Raw genomic sequence first — 25,950 nt, 5'->3', positions numbered from 1 at the left:
CAGAGGATAAAATATATTCCGATAAATGACCCCAAAGGCAAATACTTCAGAGGCATAAACAGAAGGGCAGAAACATTCTGAGGAGGGAGAGGTGGGTTTTGATGAACCCAGGGATGAGAGAAAGTATATTGGGGCATATGTGGCTTGAGCAGGAAAGAACCACAGGGCACATCCCGGGGTGGGTGGGGTGGCCCTGAAGGGGAAGGTAACCCATGTGTGGGGAGTACAGGGCTGTCCAGGGAAAGAGCATCAGGGCCTGGAGGGAACTCTCGGTCTATGACCAACATCTGTCTGCTGGGAGGATGAGCCACAAGCCCCCACTCTGAAGAACCTTAGATCTGGAAGGGACTTTAGACCTCACTCGTGGTCTACAAACTGTTGTAAGGACCCAAAGCCTTTTTTTCAAGTGAGACAGAACACAGGAGTGCGGGTCCAGAAACCAACCAGACCATTACCACTCAGGGTGCAGGCACAGGCCATGTCCCCATCTGCTTCCTCCAGAAGTCAGGGTATTAGACAGAACCTGCGGGCGTCCAGAACACACTGAGAACGATGCTGTGGGACACAGATGAACTAACTAAGGCTTAGAGAGGGAAACTCTTTTGCTCAAGGTCACACAGCAGTTAGCATGGGATCTGGGAATAGGACAGAGGCCCGCACCTGCCAGACCAGACTCGTTGAATAATGGGGTTTCAATGCATCGAGTGTTTCCTGTGGGTGGGGACTATGCCTGATGCCCCACTCACATCTCACTCAATACACCGCCTACTGTGTCATTGTCATGGCCATTTCACAGGTCTTCATCCGTGGGCTCTTCCCCCCTTGAATCCTTATCCAGGAGTTGAGCTTAGGAAACGTGCGCAAGTTCGTGGACTTCATTTTGGCTCCATACAAATGAACCCTTAAGTCATTGTTTGCGGTTCTTTATGCTGCATTCCTGGTGAGGACTGCCTCACTCACTGGGGATATTTTGTGTGAGATGTATTTTACTGAGGAGTCGTTTCTGGAAATGCCTCAGGAATGTGTTATATAGGGAATTATAAATCCAGCTCTGGTCTCTATTAACACCAGGGAGGCCGCAGCTTATGTAAAACCAGGCTCGAGCTTGTCTCTGGGGAAAATGTTCTAGCAGGCAGTGATGCCCCACTTTCTGGCCTCATGCAGACGTCCAGCTAGGCCAGGTTAATGCAGGCAAATTGTGCCTCTTCAGAAACGACCAGCACCTTCTGCCGTGTTTCCTAGCCATCCACGGGCTCCTGGAGTGTAGCCCCAGGAGGGTGGGGCGTGTTTCTCCCCTCCTCTGTCCCCATGCGCCCATCACTCATTTTCCTCTGAGGCCACGTCCTTGCTTCACACAGCTTTGAGCAGGTAAAATCCTGTCAGAGGCAGGGAGCCTCCCCCCTGCCCTTCCTGAGTTAGAGGTCAAGTGGATCAGATTTATTAGGCTGCTCATTTGTCTTGATGACTATAAGAGAAATTGGTGACCTCAAAATCCTTGGGAGAAAACAATGTATATTATAAAATCATAAACTCCCTACCTGCTTTATTTAGAGCCTGGTTTACAATGCTGGATTGAAGTAAGGAAGTTCTATAGGTAGGGCTCCGTTTTATATTTATATTTATATTTATATTTTATATCTGGTGCCTCTCGTGCAGGGCCTGAGATACAGCAAGTGTTCAATGAGTATGTGTAGAATCAATGAATAAGCTTCTGTGTGGAGGGATGAGGGATGTTATATGGGTGACTTTATGTGTGTGGAATGGTTTACACAGCCAGGACCGAAGACGACCTTCCAAGTGACCCTGCCTAGCAGTCCCTCTTTTCTGCCTCCTCCCAGCCATCTGCACATTCCCTGGCCTGAGCTCGAGGACTGGGAAGGGCACGTTCTACTGAGGTGACCCCACCCGACATCTGCTGATTGGCTCCGGGGACCCATCACACCCAGCTCATGACTTGCTCCACCCTATTTTTTCTGTTCCTGAGTGATGTAATAGATAAATGCCTCCTCAGAACTTGATCTATAAATCCTTGATCTATAAAGTAGAGATGTCAGGGTGTGGGCTTGTCACACAGGAGATAAAGGAACCGGACTGAAACAGCCTGGAAGCTAGCGACACCTCAAGACAGGAAACCCTTTAGGACCTCACGTGCTGTGGGTGCTGCCCTCTGTGACGTGCTCCCCCTCACCCCACCTATCCTTCTCCTCAGCGATCTGTCAGCAGCCCCAGGAGGGCTGGCATCCCCATCAGAGCAGAGGGTGGCATGGAGCCGGGGGCCAGCACTGGCAGAACGCCCGCTTCCTTGGGTGATTCACCGAATTAATCGCTCCACCGTCTGCGGTTGCTCTGAGGAACGATTTTTCTCCAATATTCTTCCCAGTCAGTAATGCCGACCTGATGTTAAGTACCCTTAACATACCAAAAGAAGCATTTACACAAATTAGGGGAATTAATGCAATGCAACAGACATTTATTAAACGCCTACTGTTTACAAGGCAACGGTCACTTTGCAAATGGAGTCTCTGAAATATGACCTTCAAATCAGGTCTGCCCCAATGCAATCAAATATAATTTGCTTTATAAAATTCAGCTATTTAGTTTACACACACTCTGTGGGAATAAACAGAACTCATAGAGTGAGGAATTTTATCCTGAAAAAAGGCAAGAGGATGAAGCTAGCCCACCGTATTTACCAGAGGGATGGGTGGAAGTTCTGTATAGAGGGAGCTACTAGGAACAGAAAATCTGAAGCCAACTGGCTTGGTTTGAATCAGGCCTCCCAACACTTCCCAGTGTGTGACCTTGGGCAAGTTACTGAACCTCTCTACACCTCCCTTTCCTTGTCTGCCAAACGCAAACCCTAGCCTTCCTACCCTGTAGGGTGCCACAAGCTTTATGTCGAGTACTTGGAACAGTTCCTGGCACATAGTAAACTGCTCATGGGTGTGAACTCCTATTATTATGTCCAGAAATCGCTCCATTGCTTTAGTATTAAAGTCAACCACACTCTCCTTAAAAATAACATTGTCCCAGCAGTTAAAAGAGCTTATTGAATCGCTATGCCTGACGGGAGAGGCAGTCTCTGGCTCAAGGAAGGCCAGGCTCCCTGACATTCCCTCTTCTACCCCTTCCCACCATTACGTAACCAGTCTGTTCAGTAGAGCCTCTCTGTTTTTAAAATCAGCATGGAGGGGCAACATGGTGGTTCAGGTCATGATCTCAGGGTCATGAGATCCAGCCCCAGCTGGGCTTGGTCTCCAGGCTGGGCAAGGAGTCTGCCAGCTTGAGATTCTCTGCCCCTCCTCCACTCGCTCATGCATGCGCACTCTCTCTCTAAAATAAATAAATAAATCTTTTTTAAAAAATCAGCATATAGTGCAAAGTATAGTTGATAAACCTGCTTGTTGGATTTTTCTGGTTCTAAGTAGGACTTACTTAAACCTTTCAATAAAAAGTACAATTGGGCCATTGGTTCCCTTATATAGTTTTTATGACTCACTGACATCTTAGACTGGCACGATCTTGGCTCAGGGCGGGGTCCGCAGCAGCGCTCTGTCTCCCTTTAATTCCAAATCCTAAAGAGAAGCTGTGATTAAACAGGGGTGTGTTTACATGAGGATTCAAAATGTCCTGTCCGCTGGCTGGCGAGCAGCCCATACAGAGGGTGCAGAGTACACCTTGGGCTACTGAGAGTGACAGAGGGAGTAGAAGACACAGGTTCATGAACCTTTGATCTAGAAATGGGCAAGTGCCAGATGCATGTGAGTTCCCTGGCAGGCTTCCCAAATTCCATTACTCCGCGATTTCCAGTGGGCAAAAAGTTACTTTTCTACTGCTGATTCCTGAACCTGGAGTATCATGTATGGTTTTTATAGATAAAGCCCTTGGTAAAGGTGACCCACTAATTGTGTTAAAGAGTTTTCTTCCCCCTTTGCCTGCCCTTTCCCCTGACTCTGCCACTTTAGAAAAGTTTCCTGTTTCTGGAGCCTGTGATCCTAATCGATGCCCATGGAGCTCTGGGCAATGTGTGCATGTATGCAAGGAGACACCCCCCATCCCCACCCCAGAGAGAGGTACCTGATTTCCATCCAATTTACAAAGAAATTTGATCTGTGAATAAGAACCACGGGCATAGAGCAGGGACCAGCACACCAGAGCCCACTGGCAAATCCAGACCCAGGCCTGTTTTTGTATGATCTGCAACTAAGAAAGATTTTTTTAAAGATTTTATTTATTTATTTGACAGAGAGAAAGAGATCACAAGTAGGCAGAGAGGCAGGCAGAGAGAGAGGGGGGAGCAGGCTCCCCGCTGAGCAGAGAGCCCGATGTGGGCCTTGATTCCAGGACCCTGAGATCATGACCTGAGCTAAAGGCAGAGGCTTAACCCACTGAGCCACCCAGGCACCCCAAGAAAGATTGTTACAGTTTTGAATGGTTGGGAAGGAAAATCAGAAGAATAGTATTTTGTGACATATGAAAATTATGTGAATTTCAAATCTCAGGGTTTTGCTGGAACTCATCTACAGATGTTCGTTGATATATCGTCTCTGGCTGCTTTTGTGCTGCAAAGGTGGAGATAAGTAATTGTCACAGAGCACATGTGACCCGCAAAACTTGAAATATTTACTATCTGGCTCTTGACTGAAAAAGTCTGCAGACCCCTAGTCAAGAAAGTTAATCTCAAAAAGTTTTGTTTTCTCCCTTGCATGTCATAGTTCCATCCCCTTTTGCAATGATTTATTCCCGATCCCCAGCAAGATTCCTTAATGCCTGTGGCTTGGGCACAGGGCAGAAACATTGGACTCAGAGAGGCGCCATTGGTCCTGGGCGTGAAAAGAAGGGCTCGCACTCTCAGACGCTGTAGCCTAGTGGTAGTTAGTGATGAGCACCTTAAGAATGCTGATGTTGTGGAGGACATTGGGAGATGGAGAGGAGAAGGAAGTTGAGGGAAATTGGAAGGGGAGGCGAACCATAAGAGACTATGGACTCTGAAAAACAACCTGAGGGTTTTGAAGGGGCAGGGGTGGGAGGTTGGGGGAACCAGGTGGTGGGTAATAGGGAGGGCACGTATTGCATGGAGCACTGGGTGTGGTGCAAAAACAATGAATACTGTTACGCTGAAAAAATAATAAAAAGAAAAAAGAAGAAAAAAAAAAGAATGCTGATGTTGGTGTGGAAGGAAGGACTTTCCAAGAGGGCATAGTGGATATTTGAGGAAGACCTAAGGAAGTTAGAGCATAGCAGTGGTTTCAGACTGAGGGCAGGTTGAACAAATGGGGGGCAGGTTGAACAAAGTGAGGGCAGCTGGGAAATCTCAGAAGGTGTTCATGGAATAGCAGACACGCAGACTGAATGGTGTATAGGTTCCTCCTTTCCTCCTCCTCCTCCTCCTCCTCTTCCTCCTCCTCCTCTTCCTCCTCCTCCTTCTCCTTCTTTTGTAATATTCTATTTATTTACTTGAGAGAAAGAGAGAGCACAAGCCAGGAGGGGGGGGGGGAGAAAGAGGAGCAGAGGGAGAGGAGGAAGGAGGCTCCCTGCTGAGCAGGGAGGCTAACGAAGGGCTCCATTCCAGGACCCCCGGATCATGACCTGAAATTGAAGGCAGACGCTTAACCCACTGAGCAGTCCAGATGTCCTGGTGTATATGTTCTTACTAAGCAAGAGAAAGGCCTGAAACAGCGAGGAGTCCCTATTTGTGGGAAGGTGGTGCTTTGCTGCTGGGTAAGGGGTTTGATCTTTCAGTACTTGCCACCTGCAACGGGGACAGCCAGGAGGGGACCCTGGAGGACCCAGGAGAGGACATTAACACAGGAGGTGTCCCCACCTGTAGAAGGGCAATAGTGAAGCGGTGATCCATCCTAAGTGCTCAATAAATATTGGCTGTTTGGTTTTGTGTCTGTGAAGGGTCTGTGAATTCTGAGGAAGGACAGAGCTCTTTGGGCCACAGAGAACACAACAGGACTTTCCCCTTTGTCAGGCCTGCATTCCACAGAATTTCAGTGTCGATTTGCTGCCAGGTACTCATTCCATTGGAGCCTCGAGATGCCCTGTGAACAAGAAAGCTGCAGCCGGTGCGTCAGAGGCTTGTGGTCAAGCAAGGAGAGCTGAAAGACAGAGGAGGGGGTGGCCACGGCCTGTGAAGGGAAGAGCGAAGGAGCATTTTAGAGCATTCAGCGTTGATGAGGAGGCTATGGCCATGGGGCCAGTCAGGAAGAAAGAAGAAAAAAGAGTCTCTTAGAATTTTTATGTCAAAAGGGAACAAGGCTTTGATCAGAGAGTGGGGAAAAAAAGGATTTAAGAGTGATCACTCAAGATCATCACATGGGGGGGCAGGGGCTAGGAGGAGCAAATCAAATAAAATAAACAATCCAGAGCAAATATTTAGGTGGGCTAGCAGAAAAGTAAATTCAGAATTCCATGCATCTCACTATAAATCAAAAGGTAGCTCCAAAAATGTACGTACTGCTAGATATCTCCGTTAGCATAAATTTCGTGTTAAGTTTCCTTGATTTTTTCACATGGTTCATGTTTTGACTTTTGAGGAAAGATTTTTACAGTATAATTATTTGATTTTCAAAGTTCATAGAGATGTGAGTCAATTTTTTCTCCTTTGAAAAACGAAGTTGAAAAAAGGGTCAGTTATAATTTCACCCTAAAAGTAAGAATTTTCTGGAGAAGCACGTCAGATGACCAGAAAATATTCGAATCTCTGCCAGTGTGTCTGGCCTCACTGTAATGTTCTCTCAATACAGCAGAAAAGAGATGGGAAAAATGTCACCCTTGACTTCCTGGCACCACCAAAGGCCAAGTTAAGGACTTGAAAAAATCCTGAGCAGTGGTGTGAGTCACGTTTGCTAAACCACTGTATAACATTAGCTGCTATTTTTCCTGTCAGGTATATTTTAATTTCCATTCAAAACTAAATTACACTTCAAGCTTTCAGAAAGAGGTAAAGTATTGTGGAATTAAATGGTTTCAACAACCATTTAAATTTATATGCCTATTAAGATTGATTTCATTGAGTAAAATGTCTGTCTGTACCAAGGTCTGGAAATAGTTATTCTCTCTCTCTTCTTCCTTCTTTCCTTCCTTCCAGGGATCACTACTTGTGTGACGTGACCTGGGTAAATGAAGAAAGGATTTCTTTGCAGTGGCTCCGAAGGATTCAGAACTATTCAGTCATGAATATTTGTGACTATAATAATGCCACCAACAGTTGGAGAAAACCAGAGGTAAGGTTTAATGGTGATGCTCTGCTTCTAAAGCTACATGTGATCCAAGGACTCCACAAAAACGGGGAGAGTGAATGTTTGGAAATCAGCAAATAAAGTTTGAGCTTCTTTTCTTTCCGAGTCTGTCAGATCCTGAGGCAGTGGGTGAGTCTTGACTAACTTTTAGAGAGAATCTGATATTTGGTGGTACTTCCTTTTCATCTCTGCTCACTAGTCATACAGTTTCAGTTATGGATATTATCCCTTGAGGAGGGGGTGGAGATTGGAAACCCAAAAGATAGAATTTGATGTCAAAATTCAGACAGCCCAAGAAGGCCAGCGGCTGCAAGTTCAACGAAGTGTGTTTCAACAGAGAAAATATGGGGAGCAGAGAATGACTGACTGACTGAGAATATGTGAAACAAAACGAGTATCAAAAGACCACAAATCTCTTACCACCCTGTGACTATACCTGAGCAGTCAACAACTTTAGAACATAAATAGATAACAACCAGGCAGAGAGGGTGGCAACATTAAGACAAAGGCGAGTGTTAATTCAACCTTGAGGTGCTGGGGAGGGGGGCAGGGCATTCCCCACAAGAAACCACAAGGTTCAGCCACGCTAGTGAATCAGGATTAAAGCCCCTTTGGGAACCAGCAGCCTCAGGAAGGGCAACGTCCAGGGAAGGGTTAGTGACACATGTGAAGGGCACCTCTCCAAGCCCTTTTCTGGTCATGGGTTCTGTGCCTACATGCCTCCCCCTCTACACACTTCCCACCCGGTTGGGCACAGTGAAGATTCTTGCCTCAGAAAGCTTGGGCACCTCTTCTCTTGATTTGTCAATTCATTTATTTATACAGCAAACAATGAATACCTACTATGCCCCAAGTTCTGTGCACAGCTCTGGATTTAAAACAAACAGAAACAAACCAATGAGACAACATGCTGGTCCCTAAAACGTGGTTGTTTTAGTAGGGAATACCATTAGGATAATCCATAATAATAGTCACCATTTCTTGAACACTCAGAGTAGCCAGACACCGTGGAGACAGGGGTTCCGAGAGGTTAAGAAGGTCACTTAGGTCACGAGACAGCCGGACTCCAAACTAGGAAACCTAAGCTCTTTGCTTCCCACCAATTCTATCATCCTACTAACAGGACAGGATATTGTGCCCTAAAAGGTAATAAGCAAAGTACAGAGGGAATGTAGGACCAAAGAAGACGATCCACTCAACTGGGGACAGGCGATGGGAGATGACAAGGGATGCCTAGAGCACCCTGCTCAGATAAGGGCACAAGGACATCGTGCACAGAGGCTGCAACAAAGGCATCCAGGCAATGGCTTGGAGCACCAGGGTTTGGGGCTTCAGAGGACGAGGGGTTGGGGAGAGGCACCATATGAGAACCGGGGGTGGAGGTAGGCTGAGGTGCCGTTCTGAGGGGTTCGGACTTACTTGTAAGACACGGAGAACTATTTCTAGGTGTTACATAGGACAGGATCATAGTAAGCTAGAACTGTCGTCTGTTGCCAAATGAGGTCAGCGGGGGTTGAGCAGACTGGAAGAGGAGAAGAGCGGCAGGGTCTCCAACCGGGAGGTCAGGGCAATGGACCAAGGGAAACCTGATGAGAACAGAAGCTAAGGCAGTAACGGTGGAGAAGGACGAGGGGAGTCAAAGAACCAGTAAGCAGGGGCTGAGGAGGTGGGTCTGAGGAGAGGAAGCATCTAGAGTGACTCCCAAGTCTCTGGCTTGGGTGAGCCAGTGCCACTAAACAGAAGAACGAAGGCGTCAGAACAAGCCAGTGGGGATGGAGGCAAGATAAAGGACATCATCTTCTGTGCCGTGTGTGTTGAATTGAAAATGCCGGGGGAGCTTCCAGGGCCACATATGGAAGACAGAGCTCTAGGCAAGAGAGGTAAAGGTCCTAATGCAATCCTATAAACAATCTGAGCACAAATACAATTATATAAATGCAGATAGTTTTCGATTATTTTAAGTACAATTTTGCTTCTATTACCACGAGTTGCAGATAAAAAATAGAATTAATACCTCACTTCTCTCTAAAATGATGCCCTTGTATTTTTCCCTCTCTAGGCACAAGAACACACTGAAATGAGTACCACTGGCTGGGTTGGAAGAGTAAGTGCTTTGAGTTATGGGTTTTTTTGTGGTCTGGATCAGATACTCAGAGTTATTTGATATGTTTATATACCAAAGTAGGACCCTATGTTATTTGCTATTAATAGAGCTATTACCTGACCTATTTCTCAAAATATTTAAATTCTCCCTGCAGAGATGTCTTTTCTTTTCTTTTTCTTTCTTTCTTTCTTTTTTTTTTTTTTTAAGATTTTATTTATTTATTTGTCAGAGAGAGAGACCACAAGTAGGCGGGGGGGGGGGGGGCGGTAGGGAAGCAGGCTCCCCGCAGAGCAGAGAGCCCAATGTGGGACTCGATTCCAGGACCCTGAGATCATGACCTGAGCCGAAGGCAAAGGCTTAATCCACTGAGCCACCCAGGTGCCCCAGAGATGTCTTTTCATGGGGAATACAGAACACGCTCTGGGGGAAAAGGAACAGGACAGGTGAAAACTTGAGAGCAGACAAAACAGAAGACATACTCTAGGCAGAACGTAGCTCCTGAGAAGTTAAAAAGCAACCACTGCTGAAAAGCAGTTAAGATGCTGAAGATGCCCGCTGACCTCAACTCTAAAGGCCTGTGCTCTGGAGGCAGCAAACATGGCTTCCACCCACAGCCTACACAGATGAGCAAGGAGCCGCAGCTATATGCGGCGGCAGCTCGGCAGCGACTGTATCCATCCAGCAACCCTGCTGTGCACCCCCCTTTGGAGTAACTCATACTCGTGTGGCTTCATGCTTTACTAGGCCCCAGATGCAGAGTGATATCCAAGAAAGCACAGTGACCCGCAGAGACTTGTCACGATTCTCACTGGTGCTGTGAGCGTTATGCCTTGGGCAGAATCACCAACCGTGAGGCCACCGAACCGTGGGAGGAAACACATTATGGAAGGATCTCTAGCCGTTGTGGCCCATCACAGAAAAGCGATGAACAAATCTCACCTAATTCTTGTGACCACCTCTATTAAGCCTCCTTTAAGAGAGAAACAAAGGGAGCGAAAGAAAAAGAGAACGTAAAGATTTCCTTCACATCTCTTGGGGCAGAGAGGGGAGGCCTGCGGTCCAGAAACAGGACCCCTTCCAGCTGGGCTCAGAGCTCCGATAGCATTCACACGTCCCTTTTCTTCAGGCTTTGATTGGGCAGAGGGGAGAGGTTTGCCAACATGAAAAGTGGTTTCCTCCATGGCAAGAGACACGCTACACTTCCTCACGACTCTTTGAAAAAAATATGTTTTTTCCTCTCTGTATTTAACCAGACAGATGCCACTTTTCACACATTTCTACTAGGCACAACTCCATCCAGGGGAAACAGGGAAATGTATTAAAAAGATAAGGCTGTGAACACAGGTCTAGAGAGGGGAATGTGTTTCAGAGCTCTGTAATGAGAACACCAAGTGTACCGCACGCCTCAGTTTGCTCCATAAATGAATCCACTTTGAATCACTAAATAGAAGAGGGAAGCATTTTTCTTCCTTCCCAAAATGGGAGCTGATAAGAGAGGAAACATCGAGGGTAAAGTGAACCAACAATTTTAAAAGACCATCTCCTACCTGCTCGCAAATGTAGTAAGGAAATCGAAGTCGTAAAGCGACATATTCCTTTCAGGCTGGGGTAGATATTCTTCTGCTGAAACTACATTATGTTCTGAGAACTATCTTTTATTGAACTGTGAAAAATGGAAATTTTATACCGTATTTCCATACAACTATTTTTTTGGTAAATTGTTGATCCTATTTAGCAAAATGAAAAGACATACAATAAAAATGGTAACTATAAGAATGTTTCCACGTGAAATACACAACAGGCATTTCTTATAGTATCCAATCCAGAAATGGTTAAAGAATTTTTGGCTTTCAAAAAGAAATATGTATTTAAAAAGGAGGGAACAAATCCCTCAAATTAAAAACCACCTCTTATCTAAAACAGTAAAAATAATAGTCTGTTTGAAACAAACAAACCAAACAGAAAGCAATCGCTCACGGATGCCAGGAGGGAAGGAATGAGGGGAATGGGCAAAAAGGTGAAGGGAATTAAGATGTACGAACTCCCAGTTATAATAGTAATAATAATAGTCTGTTTCACTGTGATGTCTGTGACACTGAGGAAATTTACTTCTTAAAACTGAAAGACAAATGCTAATTTTTGCACATTTATAGCCAGAAGTCATAGAGTCATCCTTCGTAGAGAGATATCCAGAGATAACAATACCACGGCTACGTGTTGAGAGCCCTGTGTAAGCCTCTTTACGTGCTTTCTCTCGCTTACTCCACATAAAGAATTCTCTGAGAGAGATCTTTTTTGTCTGGACTTTCTAGAAGGAGAATTTTCTTTTGAGACACTCTGGTTTCACTTGGCAAGTAAATGAAGCGTGGGTTTTGGGCAGAGGTGTTGAGAGGACTTTCAAAAACTAAAGTTGGTGCTGAGATGAGACTGATGTGCCCTCATCTGTTTTTGTTTTGTTTTGTTTTCTATTATTCTGTAGTTCAGGCCTTCAGAACCTCATTTTACCTCTGATGGGAAGAGCTTCTACAAGATCATCAGCAACCAAGATGGCTACAAACACATTTGCCTGTTCCAAATAGATAAGCAAGTAAGTGTTCTTACATAAATTATTTCGGGTTGATCTCTTTTTTAATGAGACTAGGTTGAAGGGAAAATCATTTGGTAAAGTCAGTCAGTATGTACCAATAATCCGGCTGATCGAAATTCTGAAGTGGTGTCTGGAGGATGATGGGATAGGGAGGAGAAACCCAAGGGGAGTAAGATCATCTAAATTGCTGCTATAAAAGATTCAACCCTCCACCTCGATTAGAGAGTTTAATAAACATCTTTCTTTAAAAAATCCCATCAGGATTGCACATTCATTACAAAAGGAGCTTGGGAAGTCATCGGGATAGAAGCTCTCACCAGTGATTACCTGTGAGTATTCTAATAATGGATAGGATGCAAACATACTCGTTGCAATCACACCCTCTTTGCCCAGAAATAGGGGAAAATCTCCTACAAATAAAGAATAGTCTATTTGGAATGTGTTCAGTACTTTTTTCTTTTTAACATACGGAAGGCTTAATGATTTTCACATATGCTTAGCAGACTTGATACCCTGCCACCAAGCAGCTCTACCTCTTGCTCTTACCTGCTTTACATTAGCAGAGCTGCAGCCTCTTTTTCTTTAAGCGTCTCGGAGCACCGCACCAGCATCGGGCATTTTGTTACATTTTAACTGGCTCCCAATTTTTGGAAGGCTTGGAGAGGCTATTTCATTTTATCTGTCCACATCTCAGCCTTTCTCTGAAAAACGGAAAGCTTTGCCGAAGCTGTCAGCTACCATGCACGAGTTGGTGGAAAGGGAGCGTTATTTTCCATTAGAATCTAAGGCATTTCTAGAACTCATTATCGGGTCTCACTGGGGATGATTGTTGCCACTGCCCAAAGCAATTTTTGAAAGACATCCTTAGAAGGGGCTCTGCTCCTGTCAGAAAGATGGGGCTCCTGTCATCCAGTAGCTTGGGCTATAAAAACAGAAAATACGGAAAACAATGTAGGTACGTGGTTGTCCAGCCTTACTTTTCTCACAAAAGACCTTTTTTGAGTTTTTACTTGTCACTTGAATGAAGGGATCAATCCCTGCATTCAAATATTTTAGTCTGCTTTAAAAATGGAATCTCTGGGGCACCTGTGTGGCTTGGTGGGTTAAAGCCTCTGCCTTCGGCTCAGGTCATCATCCCAGAGTCCTGGGATCGAGCCCTGCATCAGGCTCTCTGCTCAGCGAGGAGCCTGCTTTCTCCTCTCTCTCTCTGCCTGCCTCTCCGCTTACTTGTGATCTCTCTCTCTGTCAAATAAATAAATAAAATCTTTTAAAACAAAAGGTGAAATCTCTTATTTAGAGATGACGGGAAATATGGCTTCTGGGGCAGAGGGGGCAGGGAAGAATGATATGATAAGGGCCAGCATGAATGTTTGGTGTTGATTCCAATAGAGTGTACTTGACTTTCTTTAAAAACATAATTAATATATATTTCATTTGTTTTCTTCCCAGATACTACATCAGTAATGAATATAAAGGAATGCCAGGAGGAAGAAATCTTTATAAGTAAGAACTAAATCAAATTGTTGACTTGAGTCTTTCTAGCCGAAGAACAATTTCTGGTTTTGTTTTTGTTTTTGCTTTTTTCCGTGCCTTAAGTAACTGAAGTTGTAATTGAGCACTTTCATTCCCTTATATATCAAACTCCGGGTGTCAACAACAGAGAATGACTTTATTAGATGTTTTGTGTTATTCCCAAACAATGGAAAGTTTGAGGTTATTATGAATTAATTCGTGTATTTGTTGCACGTTAAAAAAGAAAATGTTTTGAGCATTGCCTTAGCATTCTGATACCTTTAAAACTAGAATATGGCATTATTCAATTCTGTCTTTTCGTTTATTCTTTCATCAAGCACTTAATTTCCACCATTGGTTTACAGAATCCAACTGAGCGACTACACAAAGGTGACATGCCTGAGTTGTGAGCTGAATCCAGAAAGGTGTCAGTACTATTCTGTATCATTTAGTAAAGAGGCAAAGTACTATCAACTGAGGTGTTCGGGTAAGTGTGAACTGCCAAGGGGAGAGCAGCACAGGCACCACCATGTCTGTCTGTCTATCTGAAGTGGTTCCTTGCAATCCCTCAGCCTGCATGCTTTTCCTGCCTTCCACTCACCAGCTGACTTCGTTCCTTCCACTCTTCAGACAACATTCTTACCACTCTCCTGGCTCATTTGTTTTTTTTAGATTATTTATTTGTTAGAGAGAGAAAGTGAGAGAGAGCTTAGAGCAGAGGGAGAAGCAGGCTCCCCACTAAGCCGGGAGCCCGATACAGAACTCGATCCCAGGACCCTGGGATCATGACCTGAGCCAAAGGCAACCAACTGAGCCACCCAGGCATCCCCCTCCTGGCTCATTCTACCCATCTTTCCCCTTCTGTGTCCAGTCTGGGAAACACTCTTTCTGCCCTGCTTAGTTTTCTCTTCTTGAATGTGAGGAGCTCTTGATATCACCTGTCTCCTTCTCTTCAAGCACTTGTAAGTGGTAAGTTAACCAACTTTCCTCCCATTCTAACCAAGAGAGTTGCATGGCTTGATTTTGACTGAACGCATAACAAATATACATATACTAGAGACTATGTGTAGATACATACACTGGAGACTATGTATAACTGAGGTACTTCATTTTAACACACACACACACCCAGAGATTTTTTATTGTAGATTTTTTCATTATTATTTTGTGCACTTGCCCCTTTAGATGAGAAAAATGTATGTGGGTAGTGTCTGTCACGCACCCTGCTCACTGCTCCATCTTCTGTTGCTTTTTTATTATTGTTTTCTTTATTGTTAATGAAGAAACTTGGCAAGGACAGACAATGGCACCTCCACAGGTCACACAGCTAATAAGAGGCACAACAGGATTCAAGCAGAGGTCTCTACCTCCTGAGCCCTCCTGAGACCTCCAATAAGCCCTCTGCTAGATTACTTCTCAAAATGAAAGAAGTTGGATATTCTGAAAAAGAACTATCCCTTACGGGAAAGAGATCTCCAAACCACCTATCTGAACCTTTATTTACTAGCACATTCTCTTTATTACTACATCTTCCTCTCTCTCTCTTTCTTTATTTTTTTTTCCCTGTGACTGTTTTTAGTCACCATTGCTTGGGCAGACACTTTATACTAGGAACTGTGCTAAAAGTTTTATATTTGTAGTCTTGTTTGATTCTTAAGAAAACTCCATAAAGTAGATATTATTCTCCTTTTATATAAAGAGATCAAAACATAGATATATTGTCACACAGCAGGTAAGCCAGGATTCAAACCCAGGTCTTCATAATGGCTTCACTGTGGTTCTGATCAAGAGTAAAACATTAATATTATCTAAATGCATCAAAATTAAATAGCTCACCAAATAGCTTTTCTATACATTACCTTCTAGTCTGCAACTACCACAGTTGGGATAAATAGTGAAGATATGTTCATGCGAGAAAAACACTTTTGCATGCCAGAAAGGAATCGCTTATCCAAGTGAGGCACTGTGCAGATGTGCCCCCTGGCTCACGACGCCGTGGGGTGGAGGCAGTAGGAGGGAAATCCTCCCCTCCCCTGGCTGAGGCTGGCTCCAGAGCTCCGCCCTAAGGGGGCGGAGCCGGAAAGCTGGCGTGGTCATCTCCAGATTGTCGCTTTAGGGCTGGGAAAGAAAAATAGCAGTGTCAGGGGTCCTTTGGCTTAGTTCACAGTTGAGGAAATGGGAGGCAGCATGCCCAAGGCACTCAACTGGGCCAGAGGTTCATTTTCTGCTTCATTCTACTGAGCCCTGTAACTTCGGTAATCCTTCTTAATCTCAGATTGCACGCATTTTGGGCCCCTGGGTGGCTCAGTTGGTCAAGTGATTGCCTTCCGCTCAGCTCAAGATCCTGAGGTCGCAGAATCGAGTCCCGCATCAGGCTCCCTGCATCTGCTTCTCCCTCTGACCCTCCCTCTTTTCATGCGCTCTCTTAAATAAATAAACATAAAATCTTTTTAAAAAAATTGCCCCTATTTCAAAGAAGAGGAAAAACAGCTAACTTAGTAAGCCCCTCATCTACTATGATATTTATTCTATCACAGTTAACTGGTATTAAAATCATATCAAAGTTAAGTGGTATCAAATGGCCATTTAAAAAAAAAAATGTTATCTTCTTTTCTTAAAAAGCCTCACCTAAGACATTTTTCCTGTTAACAGGCCCTGGTCTGCCCCTCTATACTCTGCATAGGAGCAGTGATGATAAAGGTATTTTCTAGCATTTTACTTTTCCTTTGCTTCTTAGAAAGTGTATGTGAATAGGTACTTAGCATAGTGAGGTGTGTGTTTTGTGGGGTTTTGTTTTGTTTTGTTTTGTTTTGGCTTTAGTGTATAAACAATGATTTGAATTCAAGGTTTATAATCTAATGTACAGTCCCATCAGTGAATTGCCACTTGTTCGTTAGCCCTTTGCACAATCCGAATTCTTCACATTGTTAATGAATTACTGCCGTCTGGAATATTTGTTTAGAACTGAGAGTCCTGGAAGACAATTCCGCTTTGGATAAAATGCTGCAGGATGTCCAGATGCCCTCAAAAAAACTGGATTTCATTATTTTGAATGAAACAAGTAAGTTGAATTTCTTTAGGAACAGAACTGTTCCTGGAAACACCAATAAAAATATAACTAAACGTGATAACTTGATCTGAAAATACACATTTTATGTTCTATGTACTTCTAATTTGAGGTTATTTTTCCTATGAAAAATTTTGTTATGAGAACTGTTAGTTTTTCATTCTTTTTGTTTTAAAATAGAATACCACTCTATGGAAAAGTTATTCTGTTAAAAGAAAAGCATTTGGAATAAAAAACACACTATTGCTACTTTGGTTTCATTCTGTTAGTAACTCTGTTCTACTATGAAGTATTAATTGTTTAACTTAGTGTTATCCTGATATATCTTACCTTTAACCCAAAGAGATTAAAAAAAAAAAATCTGAGGTGATTGTATAAAAAAATTAAGGTTGACTGTAAAATGTTAAAACTTCGATCTCGGGAGAGAAATCTTGAATTTTTCCTGACCTTCTCCCTGCCACAGTTAGCCTGGTCCCTGTGCTGGATGCCTGAATAGGAATGGTGTGTAGGAACCACTGAGAAAGGGAGTGAAGAGAGGTGATCTTTGAGTAGGAAAGTTTGTAGTTTGTTCATTTGTTTTTGTTTGCTGTTTTTCCCATTAAGAGCTAATTACTCATGGGAGATGGGGGGTGGTCCAACAAGATTGATTTAAGTTGTGTGTTTTTTTTTAATATAGGATAATAATAGAAAAGATGCATAAAGATCCATCCCATTTTAAATGGCAGGAAACGCGCTGGGGAGTAGAGGGTACTTGTGAAGAGGAGCTTGGAGCAGGGCTACTCAAACCCAACATATGTAATGAATCACCTGGCACCTTGTTAAGGATCTATGATCCAACAAGCAGGGTGAGCCCAGGGTTTGTAAGTCGCTCTTAGGTGCTGCTGGTGCTGCTGGCATAATGGTCAAGGACTTAGAGTTCAGGAGAGCTACCTGGGCTGCTAGGACAGAAGGTGCTGCATACTGAGATTTGATAAACAGTGGGGGACCCCCGAAGTTTTTGGCTCAGGGAAACCACAGGATTGGATGGACAAACTGATAGAGAGGAGAGTGAGGCTGGATCTGCCGGAGCTGGACAGTCCAGCCGGGAGGTGGTTGTACGTTCAAACTCCAGAAAGTGGGGTAGGGGGGCGTTGAGGAGGAGGGGCAGAAGGAGGTGGGACTGGGGATTACAGAGAACCTAGCAGCCCACCCAAAGCGGGGTGGGGACAGTATCTTCAGAGAGATGGAACTAAAACACTTCTGATCAACTAGGACAAATTCAAAGGAGAGAGCAAATGGTGGGTTTGGCATATTTATTTAAAACATTATGATCAACACATAGTTTGACATTCTACTGAAAAAGAAGAAAGACTTAAATTTTGTTCTTATAAGCATATTTACTCAGAAGGGATATATTTAAAATATAAAATCCAAATTGAAGAGAAATCTATCTATATAAAGATCTTACTCTTAAACCTTTCTTTTTTCCTCAACTAAAATAATTTTAACGACAACAAAAAAAAATAAAAGAAAGAAAGAAAAGAAACATAAACATAAAAGAAGCAGCAGCTCTAGAGATATGGATATTTTTCCCCTATAGGTTAAATCTACTGAAGCTGGAAATAATCTGATTAAAATATAGGACATCTCTCAATCTCTCTCTCTTTAAGATTTATTAATCTAACTCATCATCTTAACTTGGGAGCAAAGGAAACCAATTCATTATTTAGGGACAAATTTTATTAAACTGATGCTAAATCAAGCACAGAGAATTAAACAGATCTGCAGATCATACAGAACGTACACAACAGTCTGCTCCATGTAAACCTGATTTCATTCTGTGAAACACAGAGCTGAAAATGGGAACTCAGCTTTGCGGTCTGGGATGGCAATAAGAATTACAAAAATGTTATTAAATCAGAATTTTAAAATAGAGTTAGGGCCAATGAAAAATCCTAAACATCTTCAAGGAAATTCAAGAAGAGGAAAACATTTTGGAGGAAAACTTAGAACATAAGCCATAAACAAACTAGATAAGTAGATCAGATGCCAAAGAACAGAATCATAAAAACAAAACATTAGCAATTCTAAGATGCACTTTTATTTTACAAGGCACCAATATATTTAATAGATATATTAGAAACAACTTTATTGCTTTCATCTTAACTAGTATTCTAACCTGAAAGAGAATATTTTCATATCTTAAAGACACACGGAATCCAAGCAGTTCATTTTCTTTTTCTATCATAATTTAACAAATTTTTGAATACTAGCTATGATTTATTACCGCACAGACACCTAGATCAAGTGCTAATAATTACTCTTAATTTACTAATTAATCTTTCTGTTTGTTTAGAATTCTGGTATCAGATGATCTTGCCTCCTCATTTTGATACATCCAAGAAATATCCTCTACTAATAGATGTGTAAGTATTTAAGAGGAGGGAACACATTAGAAGTTAACCATTAGACATCTTTTACTCAGTGCAGCTTACAGAAAATTAGAGCCGAATGCATCCTTTGTCTCTTCCTGAATCATTGTGAAGCAATTTGACTATGTCCTTCCATTTTGCAATCACAAACCCAAACCTTTGCTTTCTACCATCTTTCGAATGAAGAAAGACACCCTCTGTCGTAATGACATATGGTCCTTTAGTTTTGATTTTTTTTCTCTGAACTACAAGGGAATTCCAAAGGAATTTTCAGGTCATCAGTTTTATCTTTACCTTATAGACATTTTTTTTAAAGATTTTATTTATTTATTTGACAGAGAGAGATCACAAGTAGATAGAGAGGCAGGCAGAGAGAGAGAGAGAGGGAAGCAGGCTCCCCGCCGAGCAGAGAGCCCGATGCGGGACTCGATCCCAGGACCCCGAGATCACGACCCGAGCTGAAGGCAGCGGCCCAACCCACTGAGCCACCCAGGCGCCCCCCTTACAGACATTTTAACATGAGAGATGGGTATTAATAGCTTTCACAACTTTCTTACCCCTAAACTTGCCCAAACATCACCATTAGTGGCTTTTGATGCATTAGGACATCAAGTTTCTCTGCCTTTAGTTCCCAAAATACCACTGCCTGGTAGCTTTCATTCCCCTCTTTGGTGAAGATATGATGTGATATAGGAAATTGTTCATTACAATCCAGACTTCTTCAAGTGTCAGAGAAAGTTCTGAAATCACACATCTTTGAACAGTAAATGCAAACTCATGCAAACTCTAAACGTGGCATCTTCATAAAATGTTTTTGATAATGATTGGAAATACATTTTACTTTAATCCTTCTAAAATTGCCCTGACCTCACACATAATGCCACAAGACCACTCCTCTTGTCCTAGATTGTCTTATTTCCTTGTACAAAAATAAGACAAAAACAAACCCAACAAATGTGACCGCTGCGGGCTGCCTGCCAGGTGATTTGCAAACAGATGTGAGGAGTTCTATTGGGCCTATTATACAGAAAAGGAAACTGAGACTTGAGAACATCACTTTTCTGTGTAACCACCACCACCAATAACAGAAGAGGGGTGTTAGCTTCCAACACAGCCTTGTTGCCCTGTATTTACAGTTCCATGTAAACAAAACATAAAACCTCAGAGAAAGAGCAAAAGGTATTTTAAACTTGCAGATGTGTTGTTTGATTTTCAGTAAGCCTAATTTTGACTACAGTGACATTAATTTGCTTTAGGCTTTAGCCCCAGTACGGGAAACAGATATTTTAGGAAAGAGTGAGAATTTTATCCTCTTCAACTCCCCAGTGAGGAATAGTCACACCTCCCCTTTATTTAAGAAAATTTTTAAAAACATGGTAAATTTACTGCCTGTTTCTTTTTAGTTGTTTTCCTCTTCCCATCTTTAGATGTCCAAATCTTTGTTTTCTGTTTTTAAAAATAATGTTGTTTAATCTTAGGGGGTAGAGTAACTTGACACATAACTAATATTAAGGGAAGTTATTACTCTACAGAATCTAAAGTCATTGCAAGGACCAAGGCATTTCACACATTGTTAAAAAATGTTTACTCACCCCAGAAATACATGAACGCATTCTTCTTTTAAAATTTAGAATGTTACAATATTTAGTTTACAGGGAAAGTAATACAATGTTTGTTTAAAACCAAAGTTCTTTTGACTTCCGTCCCTAGGAAGAACAAAGGCATGCAAGTGGAGGGGACAGTGAGAAGACCAGTAGGAGAGATGGTGTGGGAGGGAGACGTACTGGATCGGGTCTGGGTCCAGGAGTCCCATAGATCGTGCAAAGATGACATGTTTAAATGAGATGCAAGGAGCTATCGGGAATAGTCTTGATTAACACATGACAGTGACTGGGCTTGTTGGAGATTGTGCACCCAGCTGTGTGGGAGTGGGGTCTAGCTTGTACAGATTACAGATAGCAGGGCGTTAAGCTCCTTGTTAAATAGAATGCAGAATAACAACATCTACGGTTGTCAATATCGCCTACTTCTTTCTGCTTTGAAGTTTTGAGGAATAGTGGTCATTCATACCTTGTCTCACTCCACAGTGACTTGTGGAGCCTTGGTGTGCAACCTCGCGCTGGGACTCGCGGGGTTGGGGAATGCAGTGCATATCACGCAGCAGTCAAGCCCTCCTTCAGGAAGTTCCAGCCTAGGAAATACACATGTAGTGTAGGAGTGCTTGCAAGCCAGGCAAAAGGATATAGTCAAAGTGGCATTTATTGTCATCCTCATTAATTTTTCATAACCCAACCTCCCTATCCCAACTCTTAAGTATTTATTTCTTTGATTTCTAAGAAATATACGACTTAGAAAATGTTGGCCTATGAAGTCTGTGTTTGATACTGATCTTCAAAGGTAAAACTGATGGGCATCTTTGAAGGAAACACACAGCCATTATAGTCATGTTGCCAAGTTTTAGAGGAACCATTGTGGACACCGTGGTGGCTGGCACAATTTCCGCCTCATGGTCGGGAAAGACGCATACTTCTTGTCCACAGGGAGTAGGAACACGGGCACTCCTCATTTGATTCAGAAAAACCACAAAGGCTAACCATTTGGGATTTTTCACAGATATGCAGGCCCGTGTAGTCAAAAAGCAGACGCTGTCTTCAGACTCAACTGGGCTACTTACCTTGCAAGCACAGAAAACATTATCGTAGCTAGCTTTGATGGCAGAGGAAGTGGTTACCAAGGAGATAAGATCATGCACGCAGTCAACAGAAGACTGGGAACATTTGAAGTTGAAGATCAAATTGAAGCAGCCAGGTGAGTGGCTAGGAGATGAATCCGAAGGTCATCTGATTTTTCCCTCTCGATTTATATTTTAAAGTTGTAAAGTGGAAAGAATGTCAAGTGTTCTAGGGGAAGTCTTTTATGTTTGGGGTACATTTTTAGTGAAGATATAACACTTAGATAAAAAATGTATGTCATTAGAGACTTATATAAAGGTTAAAAAAGACTTATTTCTTAAATTCCTCTCTGTGACTCTAGAAAGGAGTTGGTATACGTGTTACCACCTTCTGGGAACAGAGACTCAAAATTCATCAAACACATGGGCAAACTGCGGGATAAATGCTCCCCCTGGGTAAACATCTAACTAAACAAGTAGACCGTCCCTGTAGTCAATGTCAAGCGAAGGAGTCCAGTGTACTTGCCCAGCGTAGGAAGCTACATTACATGTGACAGCTATCTGTCCTAGGAGTGGTTCCTACCGTCGGGATGAAGGTTACTCTGCCACTCGGGGAGAATTGTGGGGCACAGCCATCTTTGCTCACAATTATAAGAGCTTCATTAAGTATGAACCACATCTCATTCTGGTGCTTTCTAGTCATGAATCCACAGATAAATGTTGTGGTCTGGCTTGGGAGAGATGTTACTGATGAATAATGGTTGCCACGTAGCACAGGTGTACATGGGCAATGTTTTACCTGCATTGTCATGGGAACTGCACAGCACTCTTAGGAGGTGGGAATCTGTATCCCATGCTTCAGGTAGAAAATGCAGGCTCTTAGGTTAGGTAATTTGCCAGGGGAAGTCATAATCTAAGTCAAGGTCTCCAACTCAACTCAGATGCTTTCTCCAGTTCAATCGTGCTCAGCTGGCAAATGGGAAATGCAGTCTTTGAGTTTCTATAACCAAGTGCCTGGATGTCTGGGGAAGCATGACAAGCGGTTGATTAAAAATAATGTTATGAAATCATAAACTAGGAAATGCAGAAAAATTATGAATGGTGAGATGGGTGGAGGAAAATGCCTTTAAAAACCAGAAACAACCAAAGAGAAGAGAAGAGGACAATTGATTTAAGTGTCCCTAAGTCTCTTCCACCATCGTTGACGATGAGCTATTTTCCTTCAACATCAACTAGCGAGAAAGAGAAGTTTAGATTCAAGAGAGAGGATAAATGGTTCAGGAGTAGGGCTGCCATATTTTCAAACTAAAATTGTATTGATCCAGACTGATCCTCTCTGAGAGAGGGTGGAGTGTCGGGGCTTCTCAAATCCAAAATTACATAATCGGGGATCCACAATATACATCTCCAGTTTAAAAAGTTAATGAGATGTAGTGTATTTATACAGTAGAATGCTAATTCAGCAACTAAAGAGAGGTGTATACTGCAGTGTAGATGACTCTCACAGGCTGCTGAATGAGAGAAGCCAGGCATGAAAGTGTATCTCCTGCATGACCCATTTTGTATAAAGTCCAAAACCAAGCACAAATTGGAATCATATAAAAGGAAAACATTTCTTTTTTTTTTTTTCTTTAGCAAAGGGAAAATGACCCAGAGGCTTCTGGGACATCATAATGCACTCTCTTTCGGTTCAAGGATATGCTTGTTCTGTAAGGTTTATCAACTTGTACACTCATGCTTTGGTGCACATTTCTATACATATATGTATTCTAAGCTTTAAAAGTTTATAGGGAGAAGATAATGAGTTGAGGATGACGTACTTCTGATTTTTTCTAATACTGTTTAACTTGGGGCCGCCTAAGGCATGTATCTATAATTGAAAACACAAAAATTCCCAAAGTCACATATAGGTCAATGCAAGGGTCCCCACCCCTCCCGTCAGTACTACAAAGATTGAAGAGCCGCATTTGCTAGATTGCTTCTTAAAGCAAACAAATTGCCTTTTGATGTAAAAGATTTTAAAACGTGGGTGCACAAAACATTTTTCTCATGTCTTTAACTGGGTACAAATCCTGAGCACGATTTAATGGCAAAAAGACTTCTTAATCCATCAAGGAAAGATTGCTTCCTACTTAATGGTGCTCAGCTAACTAATCAACACCCAGCAGAAGAAGGGATTTATTTAGAGAATGGTGTTTAAGTTCTCAGGTAGGGGGACCAGAGACCTTCCTAAGCCCTGCCCAGATGTTCTCTGTGCCCCTCTACTTCTCCATTGCGGGGGCAGCCTCTCTTCAACTGAAAAACATCTGGAGAGATTTAAATTCAATTATGTAAAGAAAAGTGCATCTGGGCTGCAAATTTTTATATAAAGCTGTGAAAAAAACTGCCAGGATTTGTTTTCTGCGAATCATACACACCACACACACACACACACACACACACACACACACACACAGAGACAAAATTTTTATGGACTCCAACGAAAGTAAACCTTGTTCATCTGGCTCTTAAGTTAAAAAAAAAAAAAGTAGACATCCATCTCAGGTGTTTATTTGATTGTTGGCCATAATTAATCTTAGATTCCATCAGGAGCAAATAGCAAATGGCAGGGTTTCACATTTGTGTCCTTATGTACTTATACTAGTTTTCTGTATACAATGCAATACTAATTCATGGACTTTTCCCATGTATTTTAGACAATTTTCAAAAATGGGATTTGTGGACGACAAGCGGATTGCAATTTGGGGCTGGGTGAGTAGTTGTTTGGCTATGAATTCGTGTCCATATACTTAGTGGTTATAACCCAGAGCATGATAATATATCTTTGGCATGTAAATATTTGGAGATGAAAATCAGGCATTTTTAATCTAAGAAGTCCCTGATAAAATGTCTTAGAACTCTAGGTGGTGAGTCCCTGCTAGTCAGGCATATATCTCTGCTTACTATGATTAAGGAGGAGGGTTTGGGAGGTAAGGAAGGTAGAGAAAGAGGGAGAGGGATTGGGAAGGAGAGCAGGAGAGAGGGAAGGAGGGTGATTTTTCTCATGAGTCAAAGTCAGTAAAGATCTAGTGTATATTTATCTTTTTTTCTTTAAGTACTGCCCAGTAATTTTTTGATGCTTTTCCCACTTAGACCTATCGAGCAAAGGGACCAGGGCTCTGAAAGTGTAGTCTTTAGATATTGTCCAATTAAGGCCAATTTAAGCCCTTCTCTACCATGCTTTCTATCTCTAAAGAGGCACAGTATATAAAGATGTGAGAAATATGGAAACTGCGACTCACTTACCATATGTCCTGAATTCCTTTACCTCTATAAAAATAACCATTTCCATTCCTTAGTCATATGGAGGGTACGTAACCTCCATGGTCCTGGGAGCCGGCAGTGGCGTGTTCAAGTGTGGAATAGCCGTGGCACCTGTCTCACGGTGGGAGTACTATGGTATGTCATTACTTTCAGGTACAAAGAGATACAGAGTGTTGACCTTAAAGTTTCAATGACAAAACCATTCCTTTTTGAGTTTCACTGTTTCTATAGGAAATAAGCCTATTCATTGTAGATGCACTTTATAGATACCTATAATCAAATGATCTCTCTTATTCTGCTTTTGTGAAAGTCTAGGTGGTATTGTTATCTATATACTTAGTTATCAACAAATTCTGTTTTCTAAATTTCAAAATATCCGTAATGCTACGTTTCTGCAGATAAACCCTTCCTTATCTTATTTTAGTTTGGGTTTGGGGGCTTCATATATTAACTGAATAAAAGAAGCATGTACTTTTTTTTTTTCTTCCAGTAAAGGTCAAATAAAGAAGGGCTTTGGATGGAAAGATAGGAGTAAGGATTGGGGGAATTCCTGGGTTGTTTGTTTTATTTCCCCCGCTGTCTCTTAGTTAGTGAAAACCACTCTAGGATCTCTTCTTCATCACTGAGAAATAATTCTATAAGGCATCATACACACGTAAGAGAGTAAACATTGGAACACTAGGTAGGGGTAAAGAGTCAGAGGTGGTGAGAAGATGAATTATTTTCCTGTATCTTTTCAGAACCCATCTCAAGTACTTTATGTGATAGACTCATTGAAACAAATATGCTCATTACATATTTCCCCCCCTTTGTATAGTAGTACCAATCTTGTAGGAAACCCTTTTTTAAAGGCCAAGAGCAGCCAATGTAATAAATAGATAAATAAATAAATAAATCTATCTTTCTGTTAAAAAAAAATTGGAAATCTTACTTCTGATTCAGTCCACACACGATGGATTTGTTTTCATAATATTTTCCTGCTTCCTACTAATTATTCTGTTGGATAGCTTGTTTTTGGAGACCTCTGGTGGTCAATAAAATAATAGAA

The 25,950-nt window shown here is 42.3% G+C and overlaps 1 protein-coding gene across 1 annotated transcript in view; it reads left to right on the top strand.

Annotated features, from left to right (window-relative positions):
• Window positions 1-25,950, top strand: part of DPP4 (dipeptidyl peptidase 4) — an 80,850-nt gene that overhangs the window by 40,897 nt on the left and 14,003 nt on the right. The window contains exons 11-22 of the mRNA XM_046018390.1: window positions 7,097-7,232; window positions 9,307-9,351; window positions 11,831-11,938; window positions 12,200-12,267; window positions 13,388-13,441; window positions 13,816-13,937; window positions 16,103-16,150; window positions 16,413-16,511; window positions 18,853-18,922; window positions 21,542-21,736; window positions 24,296-24,350; window positions 24,938-25,037. Coding sequence (XP_045874346.1) covers window positions 7,097-7,232; window positions 9,307-9,351; window positions 11,831-11,938; window positions 12,200-12,267; window positions 13,388-13,441; window positions 13,816-13,937; window positions 16,103-16,150; window positions 16,413-16,511; window positions 18,853-18,922; window positions 21,542-21,736; window positions 24,296-24,350; window positions 24,938-25,037 — 1,100 coding nt within the window. The remainder of the gene's footprint in view (window positions 1-7,096; window positions 7,233-9,306; window positions 9,352-11,830; window positions 11,939-12,199; window positions 12,268-13,387; window positions 13,442-13,815; window positions 13,938-16,102; window positions 16,151-16,412; window positions 16,512-18,852; window positions 18,923-21,541; window positions 21,737-24,295; window positions 24,351-24,937; window positions 25,038-25,950) is intronic.

Source organism: Meles meles, chromosome 9 (genome assembly GCF_922984935.1).
Source record: "Meles meles chromosome 9, mMelMel3.1 paternal haplotype, whole genome shotgun sequence".
Lineage (NCBI taxonomy): Eukaryota > Metazoa > Chordata > Mammalia > Carnivora > Mustelidae > Meles > Meles meles.
Note: the sequence above shows the minus strand (reverse complement) of the source record. Positions and strands in the feature narration are given on the sequence as shown.